The sequence below is a fragment of the Octodon degus genome, unplaced genomic scaffold (genome assembly GCF_000260255.1).
Source record: "Octodon degus isolate 3935 unplaced genomic scaffold, OctDeg1.0 scaffold00199, whole genome shotgun sequence".
Classification (NCBI taxonomy): Eukaryota; Metazoa; Chordata; class Mammalia; order Rodentia; family Octodontidae; genus Octodon; species Octodon degus.
This window is the reverse complement of record NW_004524775.1, coordinates 2894595-2915019: the sequence shown is the minus strand read 5'-3', so window position 1 is coordinate 2915019 and position 20425 is coordinate 2894595. Positions and strand designations below refer to the sequence as shown.

Below are 20425 nucleotides of genomic sequence, written 5' to 3'. Positions count from 1 at the left end.
AAGTTTTCTCAGTCTCTTCCCTAGTCCTTTGCTAGTCCTGCTGCCCAGAGGCAACCACTGGTATACTCTTTCTCTACCACTGATACTTTTTTTGTTGGTTTTTGAGACAGAGTCTCACTGTCTAGTTCAGGCTGGCCTCAAACTCAGATCCTCCTGCCTCCACCTCCTGAGTACTGGGATTGTAGATGTGGGCCACCATGGCACCACGACTGGCTTCCCTGGCCTTTTATTTAAAGTCACATTTATTTTGAGACAGGATCTTGTTAAGTTGCTCAGGGTAGGCTGGAACTTTCAGTTCTTCTCAGCCTCAGAGAGTATTGGGATTAGAAGTGTATACCACCATGCCTGGCCCTGTCTTTTACTTTTTCAAGTGATTGTTTTGTATTAACATCTTATTCTGAGTTGTTTGTATTTATGATTTGGAGGAGAAATACAAGAAAGACTAGGAATTAAAAAAAAAAATTGGAGCTGAAGGTATAGCTTATTGGTAGACTGACTACTTGCCTGATACCATGGGTCCCTGAGTTTAATCTCTAGCAGTAGGAGTGGCATGGAGAGATGGGGGAGTTAGCAGGTAACTACGCTATACTAAACGTATTTTTCATTATTGTCTGAAGTTGATCTTTTATGAAGAGTTTAGTATCACGAACTGTTTCATTTATACTAAGCATTTTCACTCTATGTAGATAATAGAGATATTAGTAAATACTGCTGTCTGATTTATCTTTTCTTTTTTTTTTAAATATTTATTTATTTTTATTTATTACATTTATTTATTGTGTGTGTGTGTGTGGCCAGCTCAGCCCACCAGGGGGCGGGGCTGGCTGGCATGTGGTGCTGGAGGATCGAACCGCGGTCCCTGTGCTTTGCCAAGCTTGTTTCAAGTAGGTGCTTTAGACCACTGAGCCATCTCTCCAGCCCCTGATTTATCTTTTCTTGAAAATATTTTCTCATTACGTCTTTTAGTACCATGTGTTGTGGACTCCTATTAAATTTCGTCAGATAACAAGGGGGTAGAATTAGTAATGGAAACCAGACCTGTTGAAAAAATTTTATTGTTGTTATTCTACAAATTGACAGTATGATTGCCTTTTTTGTAATCTTTTTTTGAGGCCTGAAGATGCCTTTAGGGCATTTCTGGTTTGCCGTGACTATCTGGGGGGTTCGAACCACAGAAGCTTGAGCTTGAGGGCTTTTTTTTTTTGTTCCTCGAATGCCTTCAGGGCACTTTTGGCCAGGGGGAGAGGTTTGAGGGCTTTTTTTAAGCAGGCACTTAAACAACCGACCTATTGGGCAGGCCCCCTTTTTTGTAATTTTATGACTTCATATTGCTATTTTCTGACTTCATATTTTATTCAATTGTGGTAATTTGTGTGTGTGTGTGTGTGTGTGTGTGTGTGTGTAGTCAGTACTCAATTATGTATTTTAGCTTTAAAGGCTCAGCAAAATTTGGGTATTTTGGTATCATTAATGGACTCATAGGGGCTGGTGAGATGGTCTCATAATTTGTTCTGATTGACAACTTTTCTGCTAATTTTAAAGATTTTCTTTTGATATTGTGAAAAAATTAAATATGGCCTAAAATAATAATTATTATTATTTTTATTTATTTATTTATTTTTTTGCGGAACCGGGGATTGAACTCAGGCCCTTGCGCTTGCCAGGGAAGTGCTTATTCCATTGAGCCATCTCCCCAGCCCCTGGCCTAAAATTATTGTGGTAAACGTAGACATTCCACATACAGATATGTAGCAGGGTAGAAAAACCCTGTGGCATTATGTGTAATGAGGAGCTAGAGGAGTTCTAAGGGCGGAGTGTGCCCTTGTTTTAAGTGGTCTTGGGAGGTGAGCATGGGCCTGGCCTTGAAGGTCAATGATGTGAAGTGTGGGGGAGGAGGGGTTACCAGGACTGTGGTGGAGGAGGCTTGGAACAAAGCTGGGGGCAGGGAGCAGTGATCAGGGTCAGCAGAAGGAGCTTGGGCCAGAACAGAACACAGGGTGTTCCTGAGAGTGCCCACTTGTACTGGGCTGGCTGCTAGTGAAGGGATGCACACTCCTGGTGCTGCTACACATTCAGATGTAAACACTATTACCCTGGCAGGGAAGTGCATGTGAGTAAAAGTGACCAGGACTCTTAGGTTTCAAGCACTGGAAATGCCAAGAGTTACATTGAAGCCCAAAGGATTTCAAACTTCAGGGCACATTAAGATCCTTTGGAAGGCTTGGTCACTCTGGTGACTGGCTTCTCTCAGATATTTGTACAGGGCATTTGAGATGAGACCTGGAATTTGCCTTTTGACTTGTTCCAGGTCACAGTGGTAATGCTTTCTTTCAGAGGGTGTCACTTCAGTTACATAGCTCCAGTGTACGGCAAAAAGAAAAGGAAAAGGTTTCATGGGCACACTAGAAAATAGAACATTGAAAACCAGCAACAAGCTGGGTATGGTGCCTGGCCTGAACCGAAAGTCAGACCATGCCTCAAAAACAAAACAAAACAAAAGAAACCTAAAAAACAAAAAAAAGAAAAACCAACAATTCCCAAACAACTACCATTAGACTCCTTCTACTGTTGGAATAGGAATCCCTTAACAGTTTATTGTATTCAGTACTTGTTATTGTTTGGGATCTTGAGAGCTTTTTGGAAGCCTGACTCTGTCTGATGATTGCTTATGAGGGTTAGAGTGGTGTTACCTTGAGCTAGAACTTTTGCCCTCATTTGTGAGTCTTTTCCATGGGAATTCCTCTGAGCTCTGGGGTCATCCCTGTTTTTTCTTTTTCTTTTTCTTTTTTCTTTTTTTCCTTCCAGCACCAGCAGTCTTTGGTTGCCAAGGTCAAGTGAAGGGGAATTCAATAGCTTCAACTCTGAGGCCGGTGTCCACCGACTTGCTGGATGCTAGATTCCAAAAACTCCGTTTGTTTTTTAGCTTATACCAGAGGCCATATAGTAAGTGTTGGAAGGATGCAGATGCCAAAACAGGCATCAGTGAAGTCCTTCCTGTTGAAAGTCATACTGGTGAACCCCACCATGGGGGTTAAGGTAACAGGGCATGGTGGCCTCCAGGATTACCATTCCCCTCTGGGGTACTATAGCACGGTTAAGTGGCATTGTGCCTGTACAGAGTTTGTGAGGAAAGGTTAACTTATCTTTTTCTCTTGCTTGTGACTGTTGAGTATAAATTTCATGATGTGGGAGTCTGTGTTGTATGAGGTTAGAGTTTGATCCTGCGAAGTTGTGTCAGAAAGTTGGTGGTGGAGGCTGCCCAGCAAAGCCCAGGCTTCTCATGGAGAGGAAGCTGCCATCTGGAAGTACAAGGGCTTAAATTGTTTGTTTGCTTATTTATTTATTTGGTACAGGGTCTCAGCAGCTCGGACATATAGTGATCCTCCTTCTAAGCCTCCCCAGTGTTAGGATTACAAGTGTGCACTGCCATGCTCAGTTTCAGTGGCTGACACAGTGCCCCTGGGATTCTGGGGCTGGCATGGAATGCGGTACTGATGACTAAACTTGGGTTCTTGCACTTGCCAGCCAGATACTTAGACCGCTGAGTTATCTCTCCAGCCTGGGCTTATACTTCTTTTCTTTTCTTTTTTTTTTTTTTTTTGCAGAACCGGGGATTGAACTCAGGCCCTTGAACACTTACACTTTTTTAATTGATGAACTTTGTTGTTTCTAACACATTTTTTGCAGGAATTATGAATTTTCTTATTTTGATATAAACTTTTTTTAAAACACCTATTACTTTAAATGCATACTTTATATGAACGAGGGCAAGAACAGGGCATTGGGCCAGAACTAGATTCAGGTGTGCACAAAGGCCAGCGTGAGAAAGGCCCAACTGCAGGTTCTCAAGTAGAGAATGGGGCACAGTGGAAAGTTACAGCATTTAGAATGGCGCATACAGAACAAGATGGTGGCGCATATGTCAGGTTATAACAGTTAATAAAGTTACAGTGGGAGCATACATGGAACTCAGTTGTTTAATATGGCCCCTCAGTGAGTTTTTTCTGCTCCGCATTCAGCAGGGCAGTGGCTGTTTAAGTGGCATTAAGAGCCTTTGTCACGTTGAACCTGCAGTTGGGCCTTGTATTCCTCTGCTGGCATTCTTTTTGATTAATCTCAGCCATTTGTAATAATTATAGGGCTGGTGAGATAGCTCAGTGGACTAAGCACCTGCTTAGGCAAGTGCAGGGTGCTGAGCCAGCCACCAAGACTGGGCATGGTGGCACATGCCTGTAATCCCAGCACTGGGGAGGCTGAAAACAGGAGGATCACGAAGAGGCTGAGCTGCGTAGTGAGACCCTGTACCAAATACATTTTTTTTTTTTTAAAAGAACTTTTATTCTATGTTAATAACTTGCAGTTCAGATAGCGTTTTTTTCCCCCAACACCAAGTCTGTTGTTTTCCACGCTAATTTTTCAGGGCTACCCAACAGTTCCATCGAGTTCCTTTTTGTTGCGCACGACCTCACCAGCAAGGAAGATGCAACACGCAGCTCTTCCTTCAGCGGTTTATTCAGGCCCCTTACAGCAAGCTTCTTCTTTTCCAATCCCCCAGCCCTTGGCTAATATATACTCCCGAGCCCAATCCCAGTGTGCCACGTGGGGATCGCCCATGGGTCCAGCATATGCGGAAGCGAATCATGACTGCAGCCCTGGCCATGTAAGGAGTTGTTGTGCACAGAGTGCGCTCACCCACGGGGGTGGGGGGGGAAGGGGTGGTGGTGGTGGAAGGCGGAAACCAGCGCCATCTTGTAGGCGCGGTCCTTCGCAGCTCTCCACACTCTTTCTTTCTTTCTTTCTTTCTTTCTTTTTTTTTTTAATAAAAGACAGTTTCTTCAAATGTGGGGAAAGAAGGGAGGGGGAAACACCTGATGGGTAGTGTCTCGGTTACTCTTCTCTCATTGCTGGGACAAACACCTGACACCCAAAGTAAAGGAAGGAAAGGTTTATTTAGCTCACAGTCACTGGAGGTTTCAGTCCATTGTAACTCAAAAATGAGGCAGGCTTGAAAAGAAAAGCGCTTTATTTTAGTTGGTACCCAGCAGCAGACACCCCAGCAACATGCTGAGGTGCGTGCTGGGAGGATGAGGGGAGTGGGTATTTAAGCCAGTAAACCACAAAAGCTGACGTCAAGGGTTTATCTAGGGGCTACAGTTGAAAAATTACCTGTTTCTAATGAACAATAACAGGCACAGTGGTGGGTCCAGTTTGTAGCTGGGAATGAGGGCAACAACAGGGCATTGGGCTGGAACTAGATTCAGGTGTGCACAAAGGCCAGCATGAGAAAGGCCCAACTGCAGGTTCTCAAGTAGAGAATGGGGCACAGTGGAAAGTTACAGCATTTAGAATGGCGCATACAGAACAAGATGACGGCGCATATGTCAGGTTATAACAGTTAATAAAGTTACAGTGGGAGCATACAGAGTTACAAAATTGGAATCAGTTGTACAGGTTATACCATCATATTCAGCTGGCACCAAGGCAGAGTGGCACAGGGCAGAGGGCAGCAGAAGCAAAAGGGAGGAGTAGGAACAATTGGCTACAGAGAAGAAGTCTGTTTCTTAAATTTCGTTCAGACTATCTGCCCCAGACTGGGGGAAGTACTTACACCCATACTCCCAGCAGCACTAAGACCCATAATCCCAGCCTTGATCATTAATTAATCTCAAACTCTAGAAGTCCCCACCCCATGACTGCATGAGGCTTCGGGGTTGGGGGGACAACTAGAGACAAACCATAACAGACAGCTACTCTGGACAAATAGGGAATATTTGAAAGTAATTCCTCAACCCAGTTCTGACACCAGCTTCCAAAGCTGCCATAGCTCCATAGGCTGAGGGCTTAGTCCTGTAAGGCAGCCCTCACTGCATATGCCAGCTGCAAGTGGTCTTCCCAGCCTGCTTGCACTTCTGTCTGACCTGTTGCAAGTTTTGGGTTCTCTGGACACCTTCCACAGGTTCAGTAATGCCTAGAATGACTCAAAATTTGGGAAGCCACATGTGTCAATTTACTGTAAAGGCCACAGGTCAGGACCAAACAAATGGAAGAGACAGATGAGGTGTGGGGTAGGGAAGGTTGCAGAGGTGCTGCGCCTTCACTGTGCATACCCTCCCGGCACTCCCATGTGTTCATCACTTTTTACAGTCCTCCTGCTCTACTTGGAGGTCAGGAGGTGGGGCTGAACTCTCTGCCCTCTAATGACTTTTCTATTCTTTCTGGTGGTCAACCTTCAGCTGAGCTCTTAGATCCAAATCATTATCAACGTTTGAGGAGCTGTGTGTCAGGAACCCGGGGCAAAGACTAAATATGTGTACGTGTGTCCTAGATTGAACAAGAAAGGGAAGTAGACACGAGCATTTTTGCATTGCTCTTGAGTCTGTATTTGAATAGCTTACTTTACATGTTAATGAGCAGGAAGAAGAGCTTGCTTATAAAAAGATACAAAGTTGTCTCTGTTGCATGTCTTACTGTCATGGTTACAGTGAAACAAAGCTGTTTGTGCGTGTGCATTTATTAATTTGGTGACCTATGATTGCAGATTTTGTGTTCTTTTAGGATTTGTTAAAGGATCCACAGATTAATTACCAACTCAGTTTATTTTTTAATTTTACAAGCTTTTTAAATTTATTTTTTCTTTTTGTGGCCAACTCAACCCACCCTGGGGGCGGGGCTGGCATGGCTTGTGGTGCTGGGGGTTGAACCTTGGTCCCTGTACTTGCCTAAGCAGATGCTTCAGTCTGCTGAATTACTCTCTGGCTCCCCCAACTCACTTTAATACTGGGCTAGTGTCTAGACTAAATGATGGTTTCAAAAACTGCTTCTAATATTATATATTACAGGACAACATGATTTCTGGAGATATTAAAAAAGTTTGTTAGAATTTTATAATTTCAGTAGGAGGAATCCAAAGTATTATAATATGCACATCATAAACACTACATGGAAATCATGGCAGGGGGCCTGCCCTTTGGCTCAGTTATTTAAGTGCCTGCTTAAGCAAAGCAGGCTCAGGATTCTGTGGCTGGATCCCCACATCCTCGTGCCTTACCAGACCTGCCCTTAAGGCATCCTGAGCCAGGGTCCCCAAAAAAATCCTTCTGGAAATCACGTCAGTTTGTCCGAGGAGTAAAGCTACTATAGGAAATTTAGAAAATTCAGATTAACTGTGCTCTGTAGACACAAGGCATACAGAATGCATATACTTGTGTCATAAGGCAAACTTACTACCCAGATATAGAACAGATATGGAACTATCTTTAACCAGAATTATTAAACAGTCTGTCTCTGAATGAGTTCATTTGGGTTGTGCTATTTTGGATTCTGTATGAAAAAAGTGCTTCTAAGGTGGTGCTGCTGCTGTTGCTGCTCCTTCCTCTCCATTTCCCTCTTAGTATTTCTGAGTATGGCTGCCCCCCCACCAATATTGAAAATAGGTTTCTTTTTTCCCTTGGGGATTCTTGATTCCATTTTGCTAGGTTGTAGAAATCATTGTAGTGTTTTTAATTAAATTAAATTTATTTATTTATTTTTTGTATTTAGGGCAGGGTCTAGAGAGTCTGCAGGGTCTCACTGCGTAGATCGGACTTGTGATCCTCCTGTTTACAGCTTCCTAGGTGTGGGGATTACAGGCGTGTACCACCACACCCAGTTTTAATTGCTGTCTCAGCATGCCTTGGGGGGGTTGCTGGCAGGGCTGGCCTAGGATCGACCTCCCTGCCCCTGGCCCCTGCCTCTGCCTAAGCAGGTGCTTTAATCTGCTGAGCTATTTGGCCAGCCCTATTAGTTTTTTTTTTTTAGCCAGTCAGAGTAAGACTGTCACCAAATTTAGTGGGCTTTATAATTAATAGTCCTTACAGAGGTAGGAAAATCTCTCATATACAGGCAAGAGTATTTCTGGCAGTATTTACTATCAAAAATCTCCTTGCTATATATTCTGTTCAGTGACTCAGAACTATTTTTACTTATTCCGAGTTTCACCTCAGTGTCACCCACCCCCAGCACATGTGGTGAGCATTTTGGTGTCTGACCTTGCAGTTGCCTGTGAGTGATGAGATGTGCATATCGCAGGGTGCATGAGGGGGCTGTCTGTACTGCCCAGGTGCAGTGCAGATGATGGATGAGGTGGTAAGCAGGGGATTTCGGCAAGCCTGAGATGCCTCAGCAGTAATATGTGTGTGCCTTTTATCCTCACGATAAAGTGCACTGCTCACGAATCTGACACCCTGTTAACAATTTGTTAATCTCAAGTTGTACATGCTAAACTTGACAAAGTTCATAGTGAAATTAATGAAAGACAGCATTTGATGTTATTATAATTAAAATGCGGTATGTATGTGGCACAGTAGTGATATGCATGGAAAAATGCGTGGCTCTATGTCTGTGCTACTTGCAGGCCTGTAGTTGTCATTGATGTTCAGTAGCAGCAGAAGACATCAGTGTCTGGTCTGTCTATGAACTCTAACTTTGTGTCACCTGTGCTGAGCCTTGTATCTGACACGAGGAGGTATTTAGAGTCCAGACTGGGTGATGGCCACACTCTCACTGTAAATTGGTCTGTGAAGGAATATGCCTGGCAGAGAGACTGCATGTCCCTTCTTTCATTAGAGGGCTTACAGCAGGAATGATTCCAAGTCTTTTATATCAGCCCCACCTTTCTAAAATCAGAGGGGATCTTCCTATGTTGTCAGGCTTACCATGAACTCCTGGGCCCAAGTGACCCTCCTGCTTCATCACTGTTGACCGCAGGTACACATACATACTTCCTTTTAATTCAACATTACTAGACCTTTTAAAAATTTCAACTTATTATGAAGTACTTATGTTACTTCTTGGGTGTAACATTAAATTTATAGTTCTACTAAGTAAAGAGTGAATTTCTTCTCAGTCCTGTTCTCTGGACATCAGCTTTTCTTACTCATTCCTCAGAGGTGTTATTACTAGTGTTAGTTTCTTTCCACAGACAGTGGATAGCCATGTGTGCACTTTTGTGAAACAGAATCTGTCTTTGATAAAAATAAAACTTCTAGAATGTGGACACACTGAAGTTAGGAGACTTGTAGAAAAAGTCTTAACAGTACACCATTTAGTCTAATCCTCGAATTTCTGGCCTGATGTTATTTTGTCCTCTTTGAAATCAGTAAGCATACTGTTTTTCCTTTGGCATTCACTTTTCTCTTAGGCCCCCATGGACAGATTGATTTGAACAGGAACTGGCACTTGCTTTTCCTCTTAGGCACCTATGGACAGAGTGGTTTGAAGAGAAACTGGTTTGGGTGGTATAGATTTCCCGCTGTAAGTGGACAAGAATGTCAGTTCATCCAGTCTTAGCTCTGCCCTCAGCCCTGAAATCTGGTCCCCCCGCTCCTGCTAGGATATATTGCCTGGGGCCTTAGTGCAGCCAGCTTTCTCATCCTTCTCCCAGGAATTGGTTGTTGTTGAGAATTGAGCCCAGGCTCATAGGCATGCTCAGAACTCGCTCTGTAATGTGTCTCACACCCTCAGGCTTCTCCAGCATTTCTTAACTTGCTCTGTATATGGGAGGTTTGTGTTCTGTTTCCCGTCTGTAAGACTGAGCCTGTAGATGTGAAGGGGCGAGCAGACACTGAAGGGAACCTGTGTGGTGTCTTTGAGGTAGTGCTGTTGATTATTCTTGTTGTTTTCATGACCTCCAGGGACCTCGTCCTGCTTTTGTGGCTGTAAATGTTCTAATTTATGCTCCTGAGAGAACTTAAGACACGTTTAATGTTGTTTCCTGGGGCTGCTGGTGATTTTAATCCTGAAGAAGACATTGTATAGCCTTTGTTCCAGTGCATGAAGTTAAACAAAGTGGGAAGTGTTGTGTAAAGTGCCAGGTAGCAAATACAGTTGGTCCCCATATCTGTGTTCTACATTCATGGGTTCAACCAATTGTTGATCAAAAGTATTTGAAAAAAAAATTTATGTCTGTAATGGACATGTGGATTTTTTTTCTCTTGTGATTATTATATAAACAATACAGGGTAACAGTTATTTACACAGGATTTGTGTTGTATCATGTGTTGTAAGGTATATTGGTATAGTTTAAAAGTATATAGGCTGGGGAGATGGCTCAGTGGAATAAGCACTTCCCTGGCAAGCGCAAGGGTCTGTGTTCAATCCCCGGTTCCGCCAAAATAAATAAATAAATAAATAAATAAAAGTATTTAGGAAGATGTGTGTAGCTCATATAAAAATACTGTGTGTGTTACTTTTCTTGTTGGTAGGTCAAAATATCCAATGCTCAAAGGTTTTTTGTCTTGTGATACTGGGGCTTGAACTCAGGACCTTGCACTTGCCAGGCAGGCAGGCACTTAGGCCACTGAGCTATAGCCCCAGCCCCCCAACACTCAAAAGATTTACTTCAGCTCAGTTTATAGAGGTTTCAAACCATAATCAGCCAGTTCCAAGGCAGGGTGTATGGCAAAGGAGTAGTGTAGAGGAGAACCAGTTCACGTCAGGCAGAAGCAAGCAAGAGACAAGCAACACGCCTCTTTCTTGTCACTCAGACCCCTCATCCTGGAGCCTTTAATCCTAGCACTGCGCCATGCCTCACTACCAGCGTCACACGCTAGAGATCCCGACACCTCTGAAAAGCCCTGCCTGTGACTGCATGAGGCTTTGTGTTACGGTTATATCTAGACATAGCCATAACACTGCCGTTTTTTTCCTAAGGTACTTGAGTCTCCAGGGACTTTGGGGTCTGGATCTTGGATCTTTGCCAGGGTACATGTGTTCAAGGCCTTATCCCCAGCCTCAGCTGTTCCTACAAGACAGTGGCATCTTTTGGAGGTAGGGTCTTGTGCAAGGAAGTTAGATCACTAAGGAAGGGCCTTTGAAGGGAATACTGGGAGCTCACCCTCTCCTCTTTCTCTCTTTGTTTTCCGGCTGCATGCCTCTGCGGCATGCTCCCACCATAATGTTCTGTGGTGCCATGGACCTAGAGCAACGGAACTGAGTGGCCATAGAAACCTCTGAAACTGTAACCAAAGTAAACCCTTTCTTTTTTTAAGTTGGTTATCTCAGGTATTTTGTCATAGTAATGCAAAGCTGACTAGTGCCAAAACCATGGGAGGGATCCTGGAACCAGCTCCCATGGATACGGAGGAATGAGTGTGCTTTTAAGGTTTGTGTACCATACTATCACTGTCATAGTGGTGGGATTCTGCAATAACTATGGGACCCTGCTAAAATGCTAAATGATAGATGTAGTTGTGTGCCAGTGAAACTATTTATGGACCAGAAGGTAAAGTTCATTTAACATTTACATGCTATGGAATACTGTTTTTTTTTGGGTATTATTTTTTGTTTTAAAATGTAAAAATTGTTTATTTGCTTTCTGACCATACAGAGTGTGTGCTAGATCTGGCCTCATGTCCATAGTGAGTAAATCTCATGTAGTATAAAACTTTGCATTTAGAGTTAACACCTGGATTCTTTTAATTTTTTAAAAAAATCTTCTGTTTATTTATTTGGTAGAGGGTCTGCAGTACCAGGGATTAAGCCCCGGTCCTTGCGCTTTGCAGGCAGGCAGGCAGGCAGGCAGGCAGGCGCTTAAGACTGCTGGCCTGTCTCCCTAGCTCCAACACCTGGGTCCTCACCTGAGCTCTGTGTTCCTGGCTAGGCCCTGCTTTATGAGCGTACTTCCTACTTTGGTAAATTGGAGATGACAAAGCCTGCCTCCTCCCAGGTTGTTTGTAAAGAGTTAAGAGGGTCTTGTACGGCTGTGGGCGGAATACTGTGCATGGTACATTTTAGCTTATCTTAATTTCACTCAGCTGCTTTCTCTTTCTTTCTCCCCTCACTTCATGTCTTTGCTTTTTGCATATGGTTTCTGAATTAAATATATTTCACTTTTTAAGCTTCATTCTACCTTGTTTTCATTTTCTGTGTTAGATTAAAGTAAGAAGTGGAGACTTGCGTTTGTGCGCAGTTCCTTAGCTCAGAGCAGGTGCTCGTCCACGTGTTGCATGACCCCATCGTGTGTCCCCAGGTGTGCGACTCCCTGCTTCCCTGGCCCAGTCTGTGCTGCCTTCATAGCCCGAGGACCCAGCGCTCCTGGGTGACGCGACTTCTTGGGCTGTCTCAGGGCCCTCCCTGGATCTGTGTACTATTGTCATGACTCTCTCCTCAGCTGAAATTGCATTCATCAGTTATGTCAAGAAGTTTTTTTCCCTAATATTTCTTTACAGTAAGCTTAGCATTTTACTTTTGAATAAAAGTGCTTTGAGTATGTTAGATGTTAAATACAGGTTTGTTGAACTGTATTGAAATTTTGTTGAAGTTTTGATTTTAATTTTTAAACTAATTTTAATAAAAAGCATTAAACTTTTTTTTAGTTTAAAAAAAATCTCTGGGTATGGTAATAATACATACCTGCAGTCCCAGCACTTGGGAGGCTGAGGCAGGAACATTGCAAATTCAAGCTCAACCTGGGCAGCTTAGCAAAAATCTGTCTCAAACAAGGCTGTGGATGTAGCTCAGTAGCAAGCAGGAAGTCCAGTACTGCCCCTCATATATTTTGTATTTATTCCTTTTTTGGTGTCTGGTTGAATAAATTTTAACATATGTGGAATCCTATAGTCACCGCCAAAATTAGGATCCAGTTTTACCTCTGAAAAAACTCCCTGTGCTCTTCCATTACATCAGGTTTCCTGACCCTGGGGCAGTCACTGATCCATTCTCCATCAGTGTTGTGTTCCTGGTGCACAGATTTCTGAATTGCATAAATGAAAGCCTGAGTTGGTTCCTTTTGCTGTTCAGCACTTGTTAGGAGTAGTGCAGTCTCAGCATGTGAGGACTGGCTCCACTGTGCGCACCAGGGGCAAAGGAAGGGAGGCCCACAGAGCTAGGACTTAATGGAGGGAATTTAGTGGGGATACTTAGTGACAGGAGTGTCTTGGGTGTTCGGAAGACCTGTTGGACCCCGGCAGTTTGGGTCAGGAAGAGGCTGTACTGATGGGGAGAAAAGTGGTTTCTTCTTGGGTGGGTGTGTATAGTACATTTTAAGACAGTATCAGAGTCAGGCACATCCCTGCAGCCAGTGTCCATGTGTATAGCTTTGCAGTACCACTCTAGTGGTTCCCTTTATTATGGGTTCCTGAGAAACTGCAGAAAAGCTGACTAGGGTTACTCTGATAATCACAGTGGTGATTTGTGCCCAATATGGGTGCAGTCAGGGCAAGCTGAGTCCGTACAGCCCTGTATCTGGGAGCTATAGCTGTGGTTGGCTAGACTGCACGGCTCCTGTTCTCAGCCGCAGCTTCACAGTGTTGTGCTGGCCTGCGTAGCCCCGGGTGCTGAGGACCTGCTGGGTGTGTGTGCAGACCCCAGCACAGGTGAGGAGTCCTCCTGTGACTCTTGCGCTTGAGTGTCCTGGCTGTCGGGCTGTCCTGCTTGCTTGTGGGTGTGTGCTGCTAGCCTCATTCCTGCTATTTCCTAGTGCTTGGCTGTTGAGCTGTTGAAAGATCGCTGAGTACTGTTGCCGGATTGCGTGGTTCCAGGTGCTTGGGAAGCATCAGTGAACACGACCAGATGAAAAAGTGAAAAATGAAAACCTGTCTTGGATCATATATTCTAGTTCTTTAATGTTTGCCAGTTTAGTGATTGTAAGATTATGTGTAATTAAATTTGTTTTTATAAATAAGAATTTGAGCATATCTTCATGACATTAGCTATTTGAATATCCTCTTGATTTCTCTTTCTATTGGATGTTGGATTTTTTTTGTTAGCAATACAGTAGTTTCTTCAATATATGTTTAGATTGGTTGTAGATATTGTAACATAATATTTGGTCTCTGTTACCACTTTTTTTTTGTAAATTTTATTTATTTGTGTGTGTGTGTGTGTGTGTGGCCAGCTCAGCCCACCAGGGGGCGGGGCTGGCTAGCATGTGGTGCTGGGGGTTTGAACCGCGGTCCCTGTGCTTTGTTAAGCTTGTTCTAAGTAGGTGCTTTAGACCACTGAGCCATCTCACCAGCCCATAAGGATTTTTTTTTTTTTGCTCCGAATGCCCTCAGGGCTGGTTTGGCTGGCTGGAGTGTTGTGGGGATTGAACTCCAGCAACCTGAGGCTGACAGCTTTGTGGAAGCAGCCACTTAAAGAACTGAGCTAGGGCCAGGCCCCCAAAATGGAATAAGGGTTGTTTTTTTTTTTTTGCTCTGAATGCCCTCAGGCGTGGTTTGGCTGGCTGGAGTGTTGTGGGGATCGAACTCCAGCAACCTGAGGCTGACAGCTTTGTGGAAGCAGCCACTTAAAGAACTGAGCTAGGGCCAGGCCCCCTCTGTTACCACTTCTGACACAGCGTTCCTGAAATTGTTTGCAGTGACAGAATGACATGAGCATTTTGTAGTGTGTGGTGTTAGTCCTTTTGTAACAACCGATTCCGAAACATTTGCAGTCTGGAATGCCACGTGTCTTACTGCTGTGTGATGACTGGTGGCTGGCAGCCTCTGCACAGCCTTAGCATAGGGGCCAATGTATCTCTGTGGTACAGTGCTTGCCTGTGTGTTCTGGATGCATGGTGTCCCAGCTCTAGCATGTAGAAGTGAAAAAAAGATACAGAAGGTGGGCAGGGGCTGGGCCGTGAGTAGCAGGCTGGGAGCAGCTAATTGCCCATCCTGCTTATGTAACCAGAGCTCCATAAAATATGCTGTATGGCACTGTGCAGCGAACTTGCAGATGGGGGAGCATGTGTACAGCGAGCTCCTGTTTCCATGTGGACTTGAAGCTCCTGTGCTTGGAACCCTTCCCAGCAGCATCCTGTCTCATCTCTTCCTTCGTGTCCTTTATAATGTCATTTCCAGTCCATTCTGTTTCTTTTTTGGGGGGGGGTGGCACCGGGGATCAAACTCAGGACCTTGCCCTTGCCAGGCAAGCACTTATTGCCCTGAGCTATCTCCCCAGCCCTTTTCCAGTAGACTGACAATAGTATCTGGTCCCACTTTTGTGAGTCAATATAGTGGTCCCTGTGGTTTTAATTTCTGAGGTTTTAATTACCTGCAGTTAACCTTGGTCTGACAGTATGAAATAAGAATTTTTTTATTTTTTTTTATTTTAGGGAAGGGCCTACAGGGTGTTCAGGATCTCACTACTAGATTGGACTCATAGTGATCTGCCTGTTTATAGCCTCCCTGTAGCTGGGATTACAGGCGCACGCCACCACACCAGTGTCAGTTGCCTGCTCAGTGTGCCCCAGGGGCAGGGCTGGGGCTGGGCCAGGCCCGGCTGGCATGGCAGGCCTGGGGATTGAACCCCCGGCCCCTGTGCCTGCTTGCAGGTGCTTTAATCCGCTAAGCTATTTGGCTGGCCCTACATGAGAAATTCTGTATATGAATAATTCATAAGTTTTTTTTGTTTTTGAGCAGGGTCTCACTATATAGTTTAGGCTGGCCTTAATATCCCTATGTAGTCCAGGGTAGTCTCAAACTGACCACAATCCTGCTGGTTTAGCCTCCTGAGTGCTGAGAGTACAGGGGTCACCACCACACCCAGCTAGTTTTGTTTTATTTACTTTTGTTTTTTTGAGACAGGGTCTGGCTATGTAGTCCAGGCTGGCTTTGAACTCACAGCAATCCTCTTGGCTCAGCCTCCCAAGTACTGGGATTACAGGTGTGTACTGCCACACCTCATTCACCCAGTTCATAAGCTTTAAATTGTGTGCTCTTCTGATTAACGGGATGCACCGTCTCAGTACCTTTCCCTGGACGTAAGTCATCCTGTGTGTACCGACCGACTTGGGCTGGTAGCATTGCTTGTGTCTCAGGAACTGTGTACCAGCCTCATGTTACCCTACTGTGCCTGTGTTATTCACCTCTCTGCCATTTCAGTGTGTAGGCTGGCGCTACCTTACGTGTCACAAGAAGAGTGAAGATAGTATAAAGATACGTTGGTACCAGGGATTGGACTCAGGACCTTGTGCTTGCCAGGCAGGTGCTGTGCCCCTGAGCTATCTCCCAAGCCTTTCACGTAGTTTTTATTAAAATATACTGTTGCAATTTTTTTTAGTTATTAATACTGTATTATGCTTAATTTATACATTAAATGTTTGGCATAGGTATACATATGTATAGAAAATAAAGTACGTATACAATTTGCAACTCTGTGATTTCAGACGTCCGTGGGAGGTCTTGGAATACATCCCACATGCATAAGGGGTTTATGTATACAGACTGTCAAATACGAGGAGTGGTTATGGGAACATTCCACTTCTAGCTAAGCTAGACAGAAGTTGCAGATAACCTGGACACCCACTGCTTGCAATTAGCATCTGAAATGGGGGCAGTCTTGGGGGACTGATCTTTTAACTTGTGTGTCTGAGCTAATTGCACAGAGTGTTAGAGTTGAATGGGATTGTTGGACATACGTTGTTGTTGCAGAGAATTGGACCATGCTTGGTGTGAAAATCTACACGTGGTGTTCAAAGTGTTGTGAGCAGAACCGTGCCCTTAGAGATTTTTAGGTATCCTAGTGTTGTGAATGATGCCAGTAATGTATGTAATTGTGTGTTTTCACAATGTCAGAATTTATTATTTTATTTTATTTTTTTGGTGGAACCAGGGATTGAACTCAGGCCCTTGCCCTTGCCAGGGAAGCGCTTATTCCACTGAACCATCTCCCCGGCCCAGTGTCAGAATTTATTAACAGTAAATTCATGAGCAGTGTCAATTTATCAGCCTTATCAGGCCAGTTACTTAAACGTTACTCAGCCAAGAAGCTGGGCTTTAAAATTTCTTTTTTCTTTTTCTTTCTTTTTTTTTTTTTTTGAGACAGGGTCTCACTATGTAGTCCAGGCTGGCTTCAAACTCAGTATGTAGCCCAGGCTGGCCTTGAACTTGCAGTGATCCTCCTGCCTCAGTCTCCATCCCTAGTGCTGGGATTATAGGTGTGCACCATTACATCTGGCCAAAATTCTAGTCTTAATAAGATTTATAACTATCACATGGCACTTCATGCAGTAATATATGGAGGTTATGGAATGGCTGAGGAAGGTTAACAGTGGTGGCAGGACGGAAAAACCCAAAGTAGGCAGTCTGCAGAGAAGTGAGCAGTCACCACAAGTGGCCAGATAAGATTACAGATGAGGCAGGGCTCTTTCCAGGGCAAAGGAGGCCTGGGGCTTTGTTGAGAGTACAGTGGGAGTCATTCGCCTGTGTGGAGGCAGGCAGTTCTAGTGAGTCGCCTCGGACAGGGCTGCCTGGTCCCTGGAACCAGGCAGAGTGCCAGAGTGCCAGCTTTGTGGTGTGCTGAGGTGCCTCTGCCTGCCTGGCAAGTGGGGCCCTCATTGTGAATCACCCAGAGGATTAAAGCCATTAGTGTGAAATTTAGGTGGATAACTTATCAAAGACTTAATCTTTTTTTTCCTTTTTGGTCATTTGGAGACAGGGTCCCGCTATGCAGTTCAGGCTGGCCTTGAGCTCACTTTGTAGCCCAGGCTAGTCTCCCAGTGATCCTCCTGTCTCAGCCTCCTGAGTGCTGGGATTACAAGTGTGTACCACCACACCTCGCACTAAAGACTTAATTTTTTAGTTGTAAAATCCAGTAGGAAATTGATGGAATATCATTTTGAAAGACACAGCACTGAAGAATTTGAGTAATACATTGGTTTCTTTACGAAGACTTTTTTATTATATTTATTATTACTAAATAAGTTACACTGTTTTATTTGTTACAATTTGTATATTTTTCTTTTCTCCTTTTGTTAATCATTAAATATTCAGTGATATGTGTTGCAACTTTCCATTTTTGGGAGGAATATTTATCAAGCGATTGACAGGTAATCATTGTATTTTGAAAAATAATTAATTATAGATTTAAAACATTTCATTCTCTAGATGATGGTGTTGATACCCAAAGTGGAATGAAGAAAGAAGATCTGAGTGACAAGGAGAAGAAGGATGAAGAAGAGGCTCCGGCCCCTGCCTGTAGCGCCAAGGCCATCCTGGAGAGCTGGGTGTGGGGCAAGCAGCCAGGTACTGTGCTCCTCAGAAGTGCTGTCTTTGGGGAGCTTGGTCCAGAACCACCTTTCTGATCACTGTGGTTGGACTGTTCTGTTTGGTAATGTAATTTTGAAAAATTCAGATTAAAATTTTTTATATTGTAGTGAAATGTACGCAGCATAAAACTTAGCAGTATTACCATTTTTATGCATATAGTTTGTTGCCATTAAATATGCTAATGTTGTGGTGCAATATCAGCACCATCATTTCCACACCTCCTTCATCTTAACAAAGTTGAAACTACCTGCTGAACACTACTACTCTGGGCACCCAAGCAGCCATCATCCCTTCCCTCCCTCCCCTTTACCCTCCCTCTTCTCTTCCTCCCTCCCGCCTTCTCTTTTTGAGACAGGGTCTCACTATGCTTTTCAGGCTGGCCTTGAACTTGCTTTGTAGCCCAGGCTGGCCTTGAACAATCCTCCTCGGCCTCCTGGGTAGTGGGATTACAGGTGTGTGCCACTATGCCTGGCTCACCCTTCTTTTTATCTGTCTGCACTTAACTACTCTAGCTTTTTTTTTTTTAAATGTGTTTGGTACAGGGGGTCTTACTATGCAGATCGGACTGTAGTGATTCTCCTGTTTTCTGCCTCCCTAGTACTGGGATTACAGGTGTGTACCACAGAATGCCTGCCCAGACTCCTTAGCGGCTCAGCGTGCCTGCGGGCAGGCCAGTGAAGCATGTGGTACTAGGGACGAACTCAGGTCCCTGTGCTTGCCTAAGCAGGTGCTTAGTCCGTAACTGCTCTAGCTTTGTGTCTGGCCTTTTCATTTAGCGTATCTTGAAGATTAAGCCACATTGTGGTCTATGTCAAGATTTTTCTTTCTCTTAAAGACTAAATGATGCCTGTTATGATGGCATATGCCTATTATCCCAGCACTCAGGAGGCTGAGGCAGAAAGATCACTGGTAGTTCGAGGCCGGCCTTGGCTATCTAGTGTGTTTAAAGCCAGCCTGAGCTACATAGAGAGACCCTGTTTCAAAACAAAAACAAAAAACCCCTCTAAAATGATAAATAAATGTATATCCCACAGTTTTGCTCATTTACTAGTTAATGGACACTGTGATTGCTTTCAGCTTTTTGCCTTTTGTGAATAGTACTGATATGAACAAACATTGATTTACAGTTATCTCTTTGAGTCTCTGCTTCAATTCTTAGGTTTTTTGAGACAGGGTCTCACTGTATAGATCAGGCTGGCCTTAAACTTGCTATGTAGTGTAGGCTGACCTCAATTACAGTGATCTTCCTGACTCAGCCTCCCAGCATAGGGTCTGGGTATCTGGGCATCCTGAAGCCCAGCCCTGTCCCCACAGCTACCAAGGGACAGCTGCATTTGAATGTATCTTTGGGAGATTCAAGTTGATTTCATCAAGATGATTAACACGGAAAGATTAGAGCTCTTATCATTAGTTGTCAGAGAAGTGCAATGAAAACTGTGAGATAATACTTAACACTGAAATGACTTAAAAAAGGAGTGCTGGGATTACAAGCATGCACACTCTCCCAGCTCTTTAAATTCTTTGTGTACATACCTACCAGTGGGATTTTTGGGTAATATGGTAATTTTATTTTTTAGCCTTTTGGAGACCCATTAAACTTTTATCCATAGTGGGGCCAGGGAGCTAACTCGGTAGAATAAGCGCTTGCCTGGCAAGCACAGGGTCCTGAGTTCAATCCCCATCACTGCAAAAAAACAAAACAAAAAACCAAAACCAAAACAAAAAACAAGAACTTTTATCCATAGAGGTTGCACTATTTTTCATTTTCCAGCAGTGCACAGGTGTCCTAATTTCTCTACATTCTGGCCAGTACCTAATTTCTTTTTCTTTTCTTTTTTTTTTTTTTTTTTTTGGCGGAACTGGGGATTGAACTCAGGCCCTTGCGCTTGCTGGGGAAGCGCTTATTCCACTGAGCCATCTCCCCAGCCCTTATTTTTCTTTTTTGATAATAGCCGCTATAGTGAATGTGAAGTGATATCCCAATTTTTGATTTGCATTCCCTAATGATTAATGATGTTGAGTGTCGTTTTATGTACTTATTGGTTATTTATAGATGTTCTTTGGAGAAATGTCAATTCAGTTTCTTTTCCTATTTTTAAATCCCTCCTCCCCCAGTGGTAGTTCTTTATCTTAGTTGAACTTTTATAGTCACCTATTCCTTATATTCAGGGAAGTTAAACATATATTTTTATTTTTTGCTTCTTATTTTACCTTGTTTAATTTTGTGCTTTTCAATGTTTGGGCCATTTTTATTTTGATTTTGTTATTTTGGGGGTTGATACCAGAGCCTTGTGCCAGCATAAGTATGTGTTCTGCCACTAAGCTGTACCCCTGGCTAGCACGCTGTACCCCTGGCTAGCACGCTGTACCCCTGGCTAGCACGCTGTACCCCTGGCTAGCACGCTGTACCCCTGGCT

The 20425-nt window shown here is 43.8% G+C and overlaps 1 protein-coding gene across 1 annotated transcript in view; it reads left to right on the top strand.

The window, feature by feature from the left end:
• Window positions 1–20425, top strand: part of Herc2 (HECT and RLD domain containing E3 ubiquitin protein ligase 2) — a 215642-nt gene that overhangs the window by 15210 nt on the left and 180007 nt on the right. Inside the window, exon 4 of the mRNA XM_004644472.2 lies at window positions 17847–17984. Within this exon, the coding sequence (XP_004644529.2) occupies window positions 17847–17984 (138 nt within the window). The remainder of the gene's footprint in view (window positions 1–17846; window positions 17985–20425) is intronic.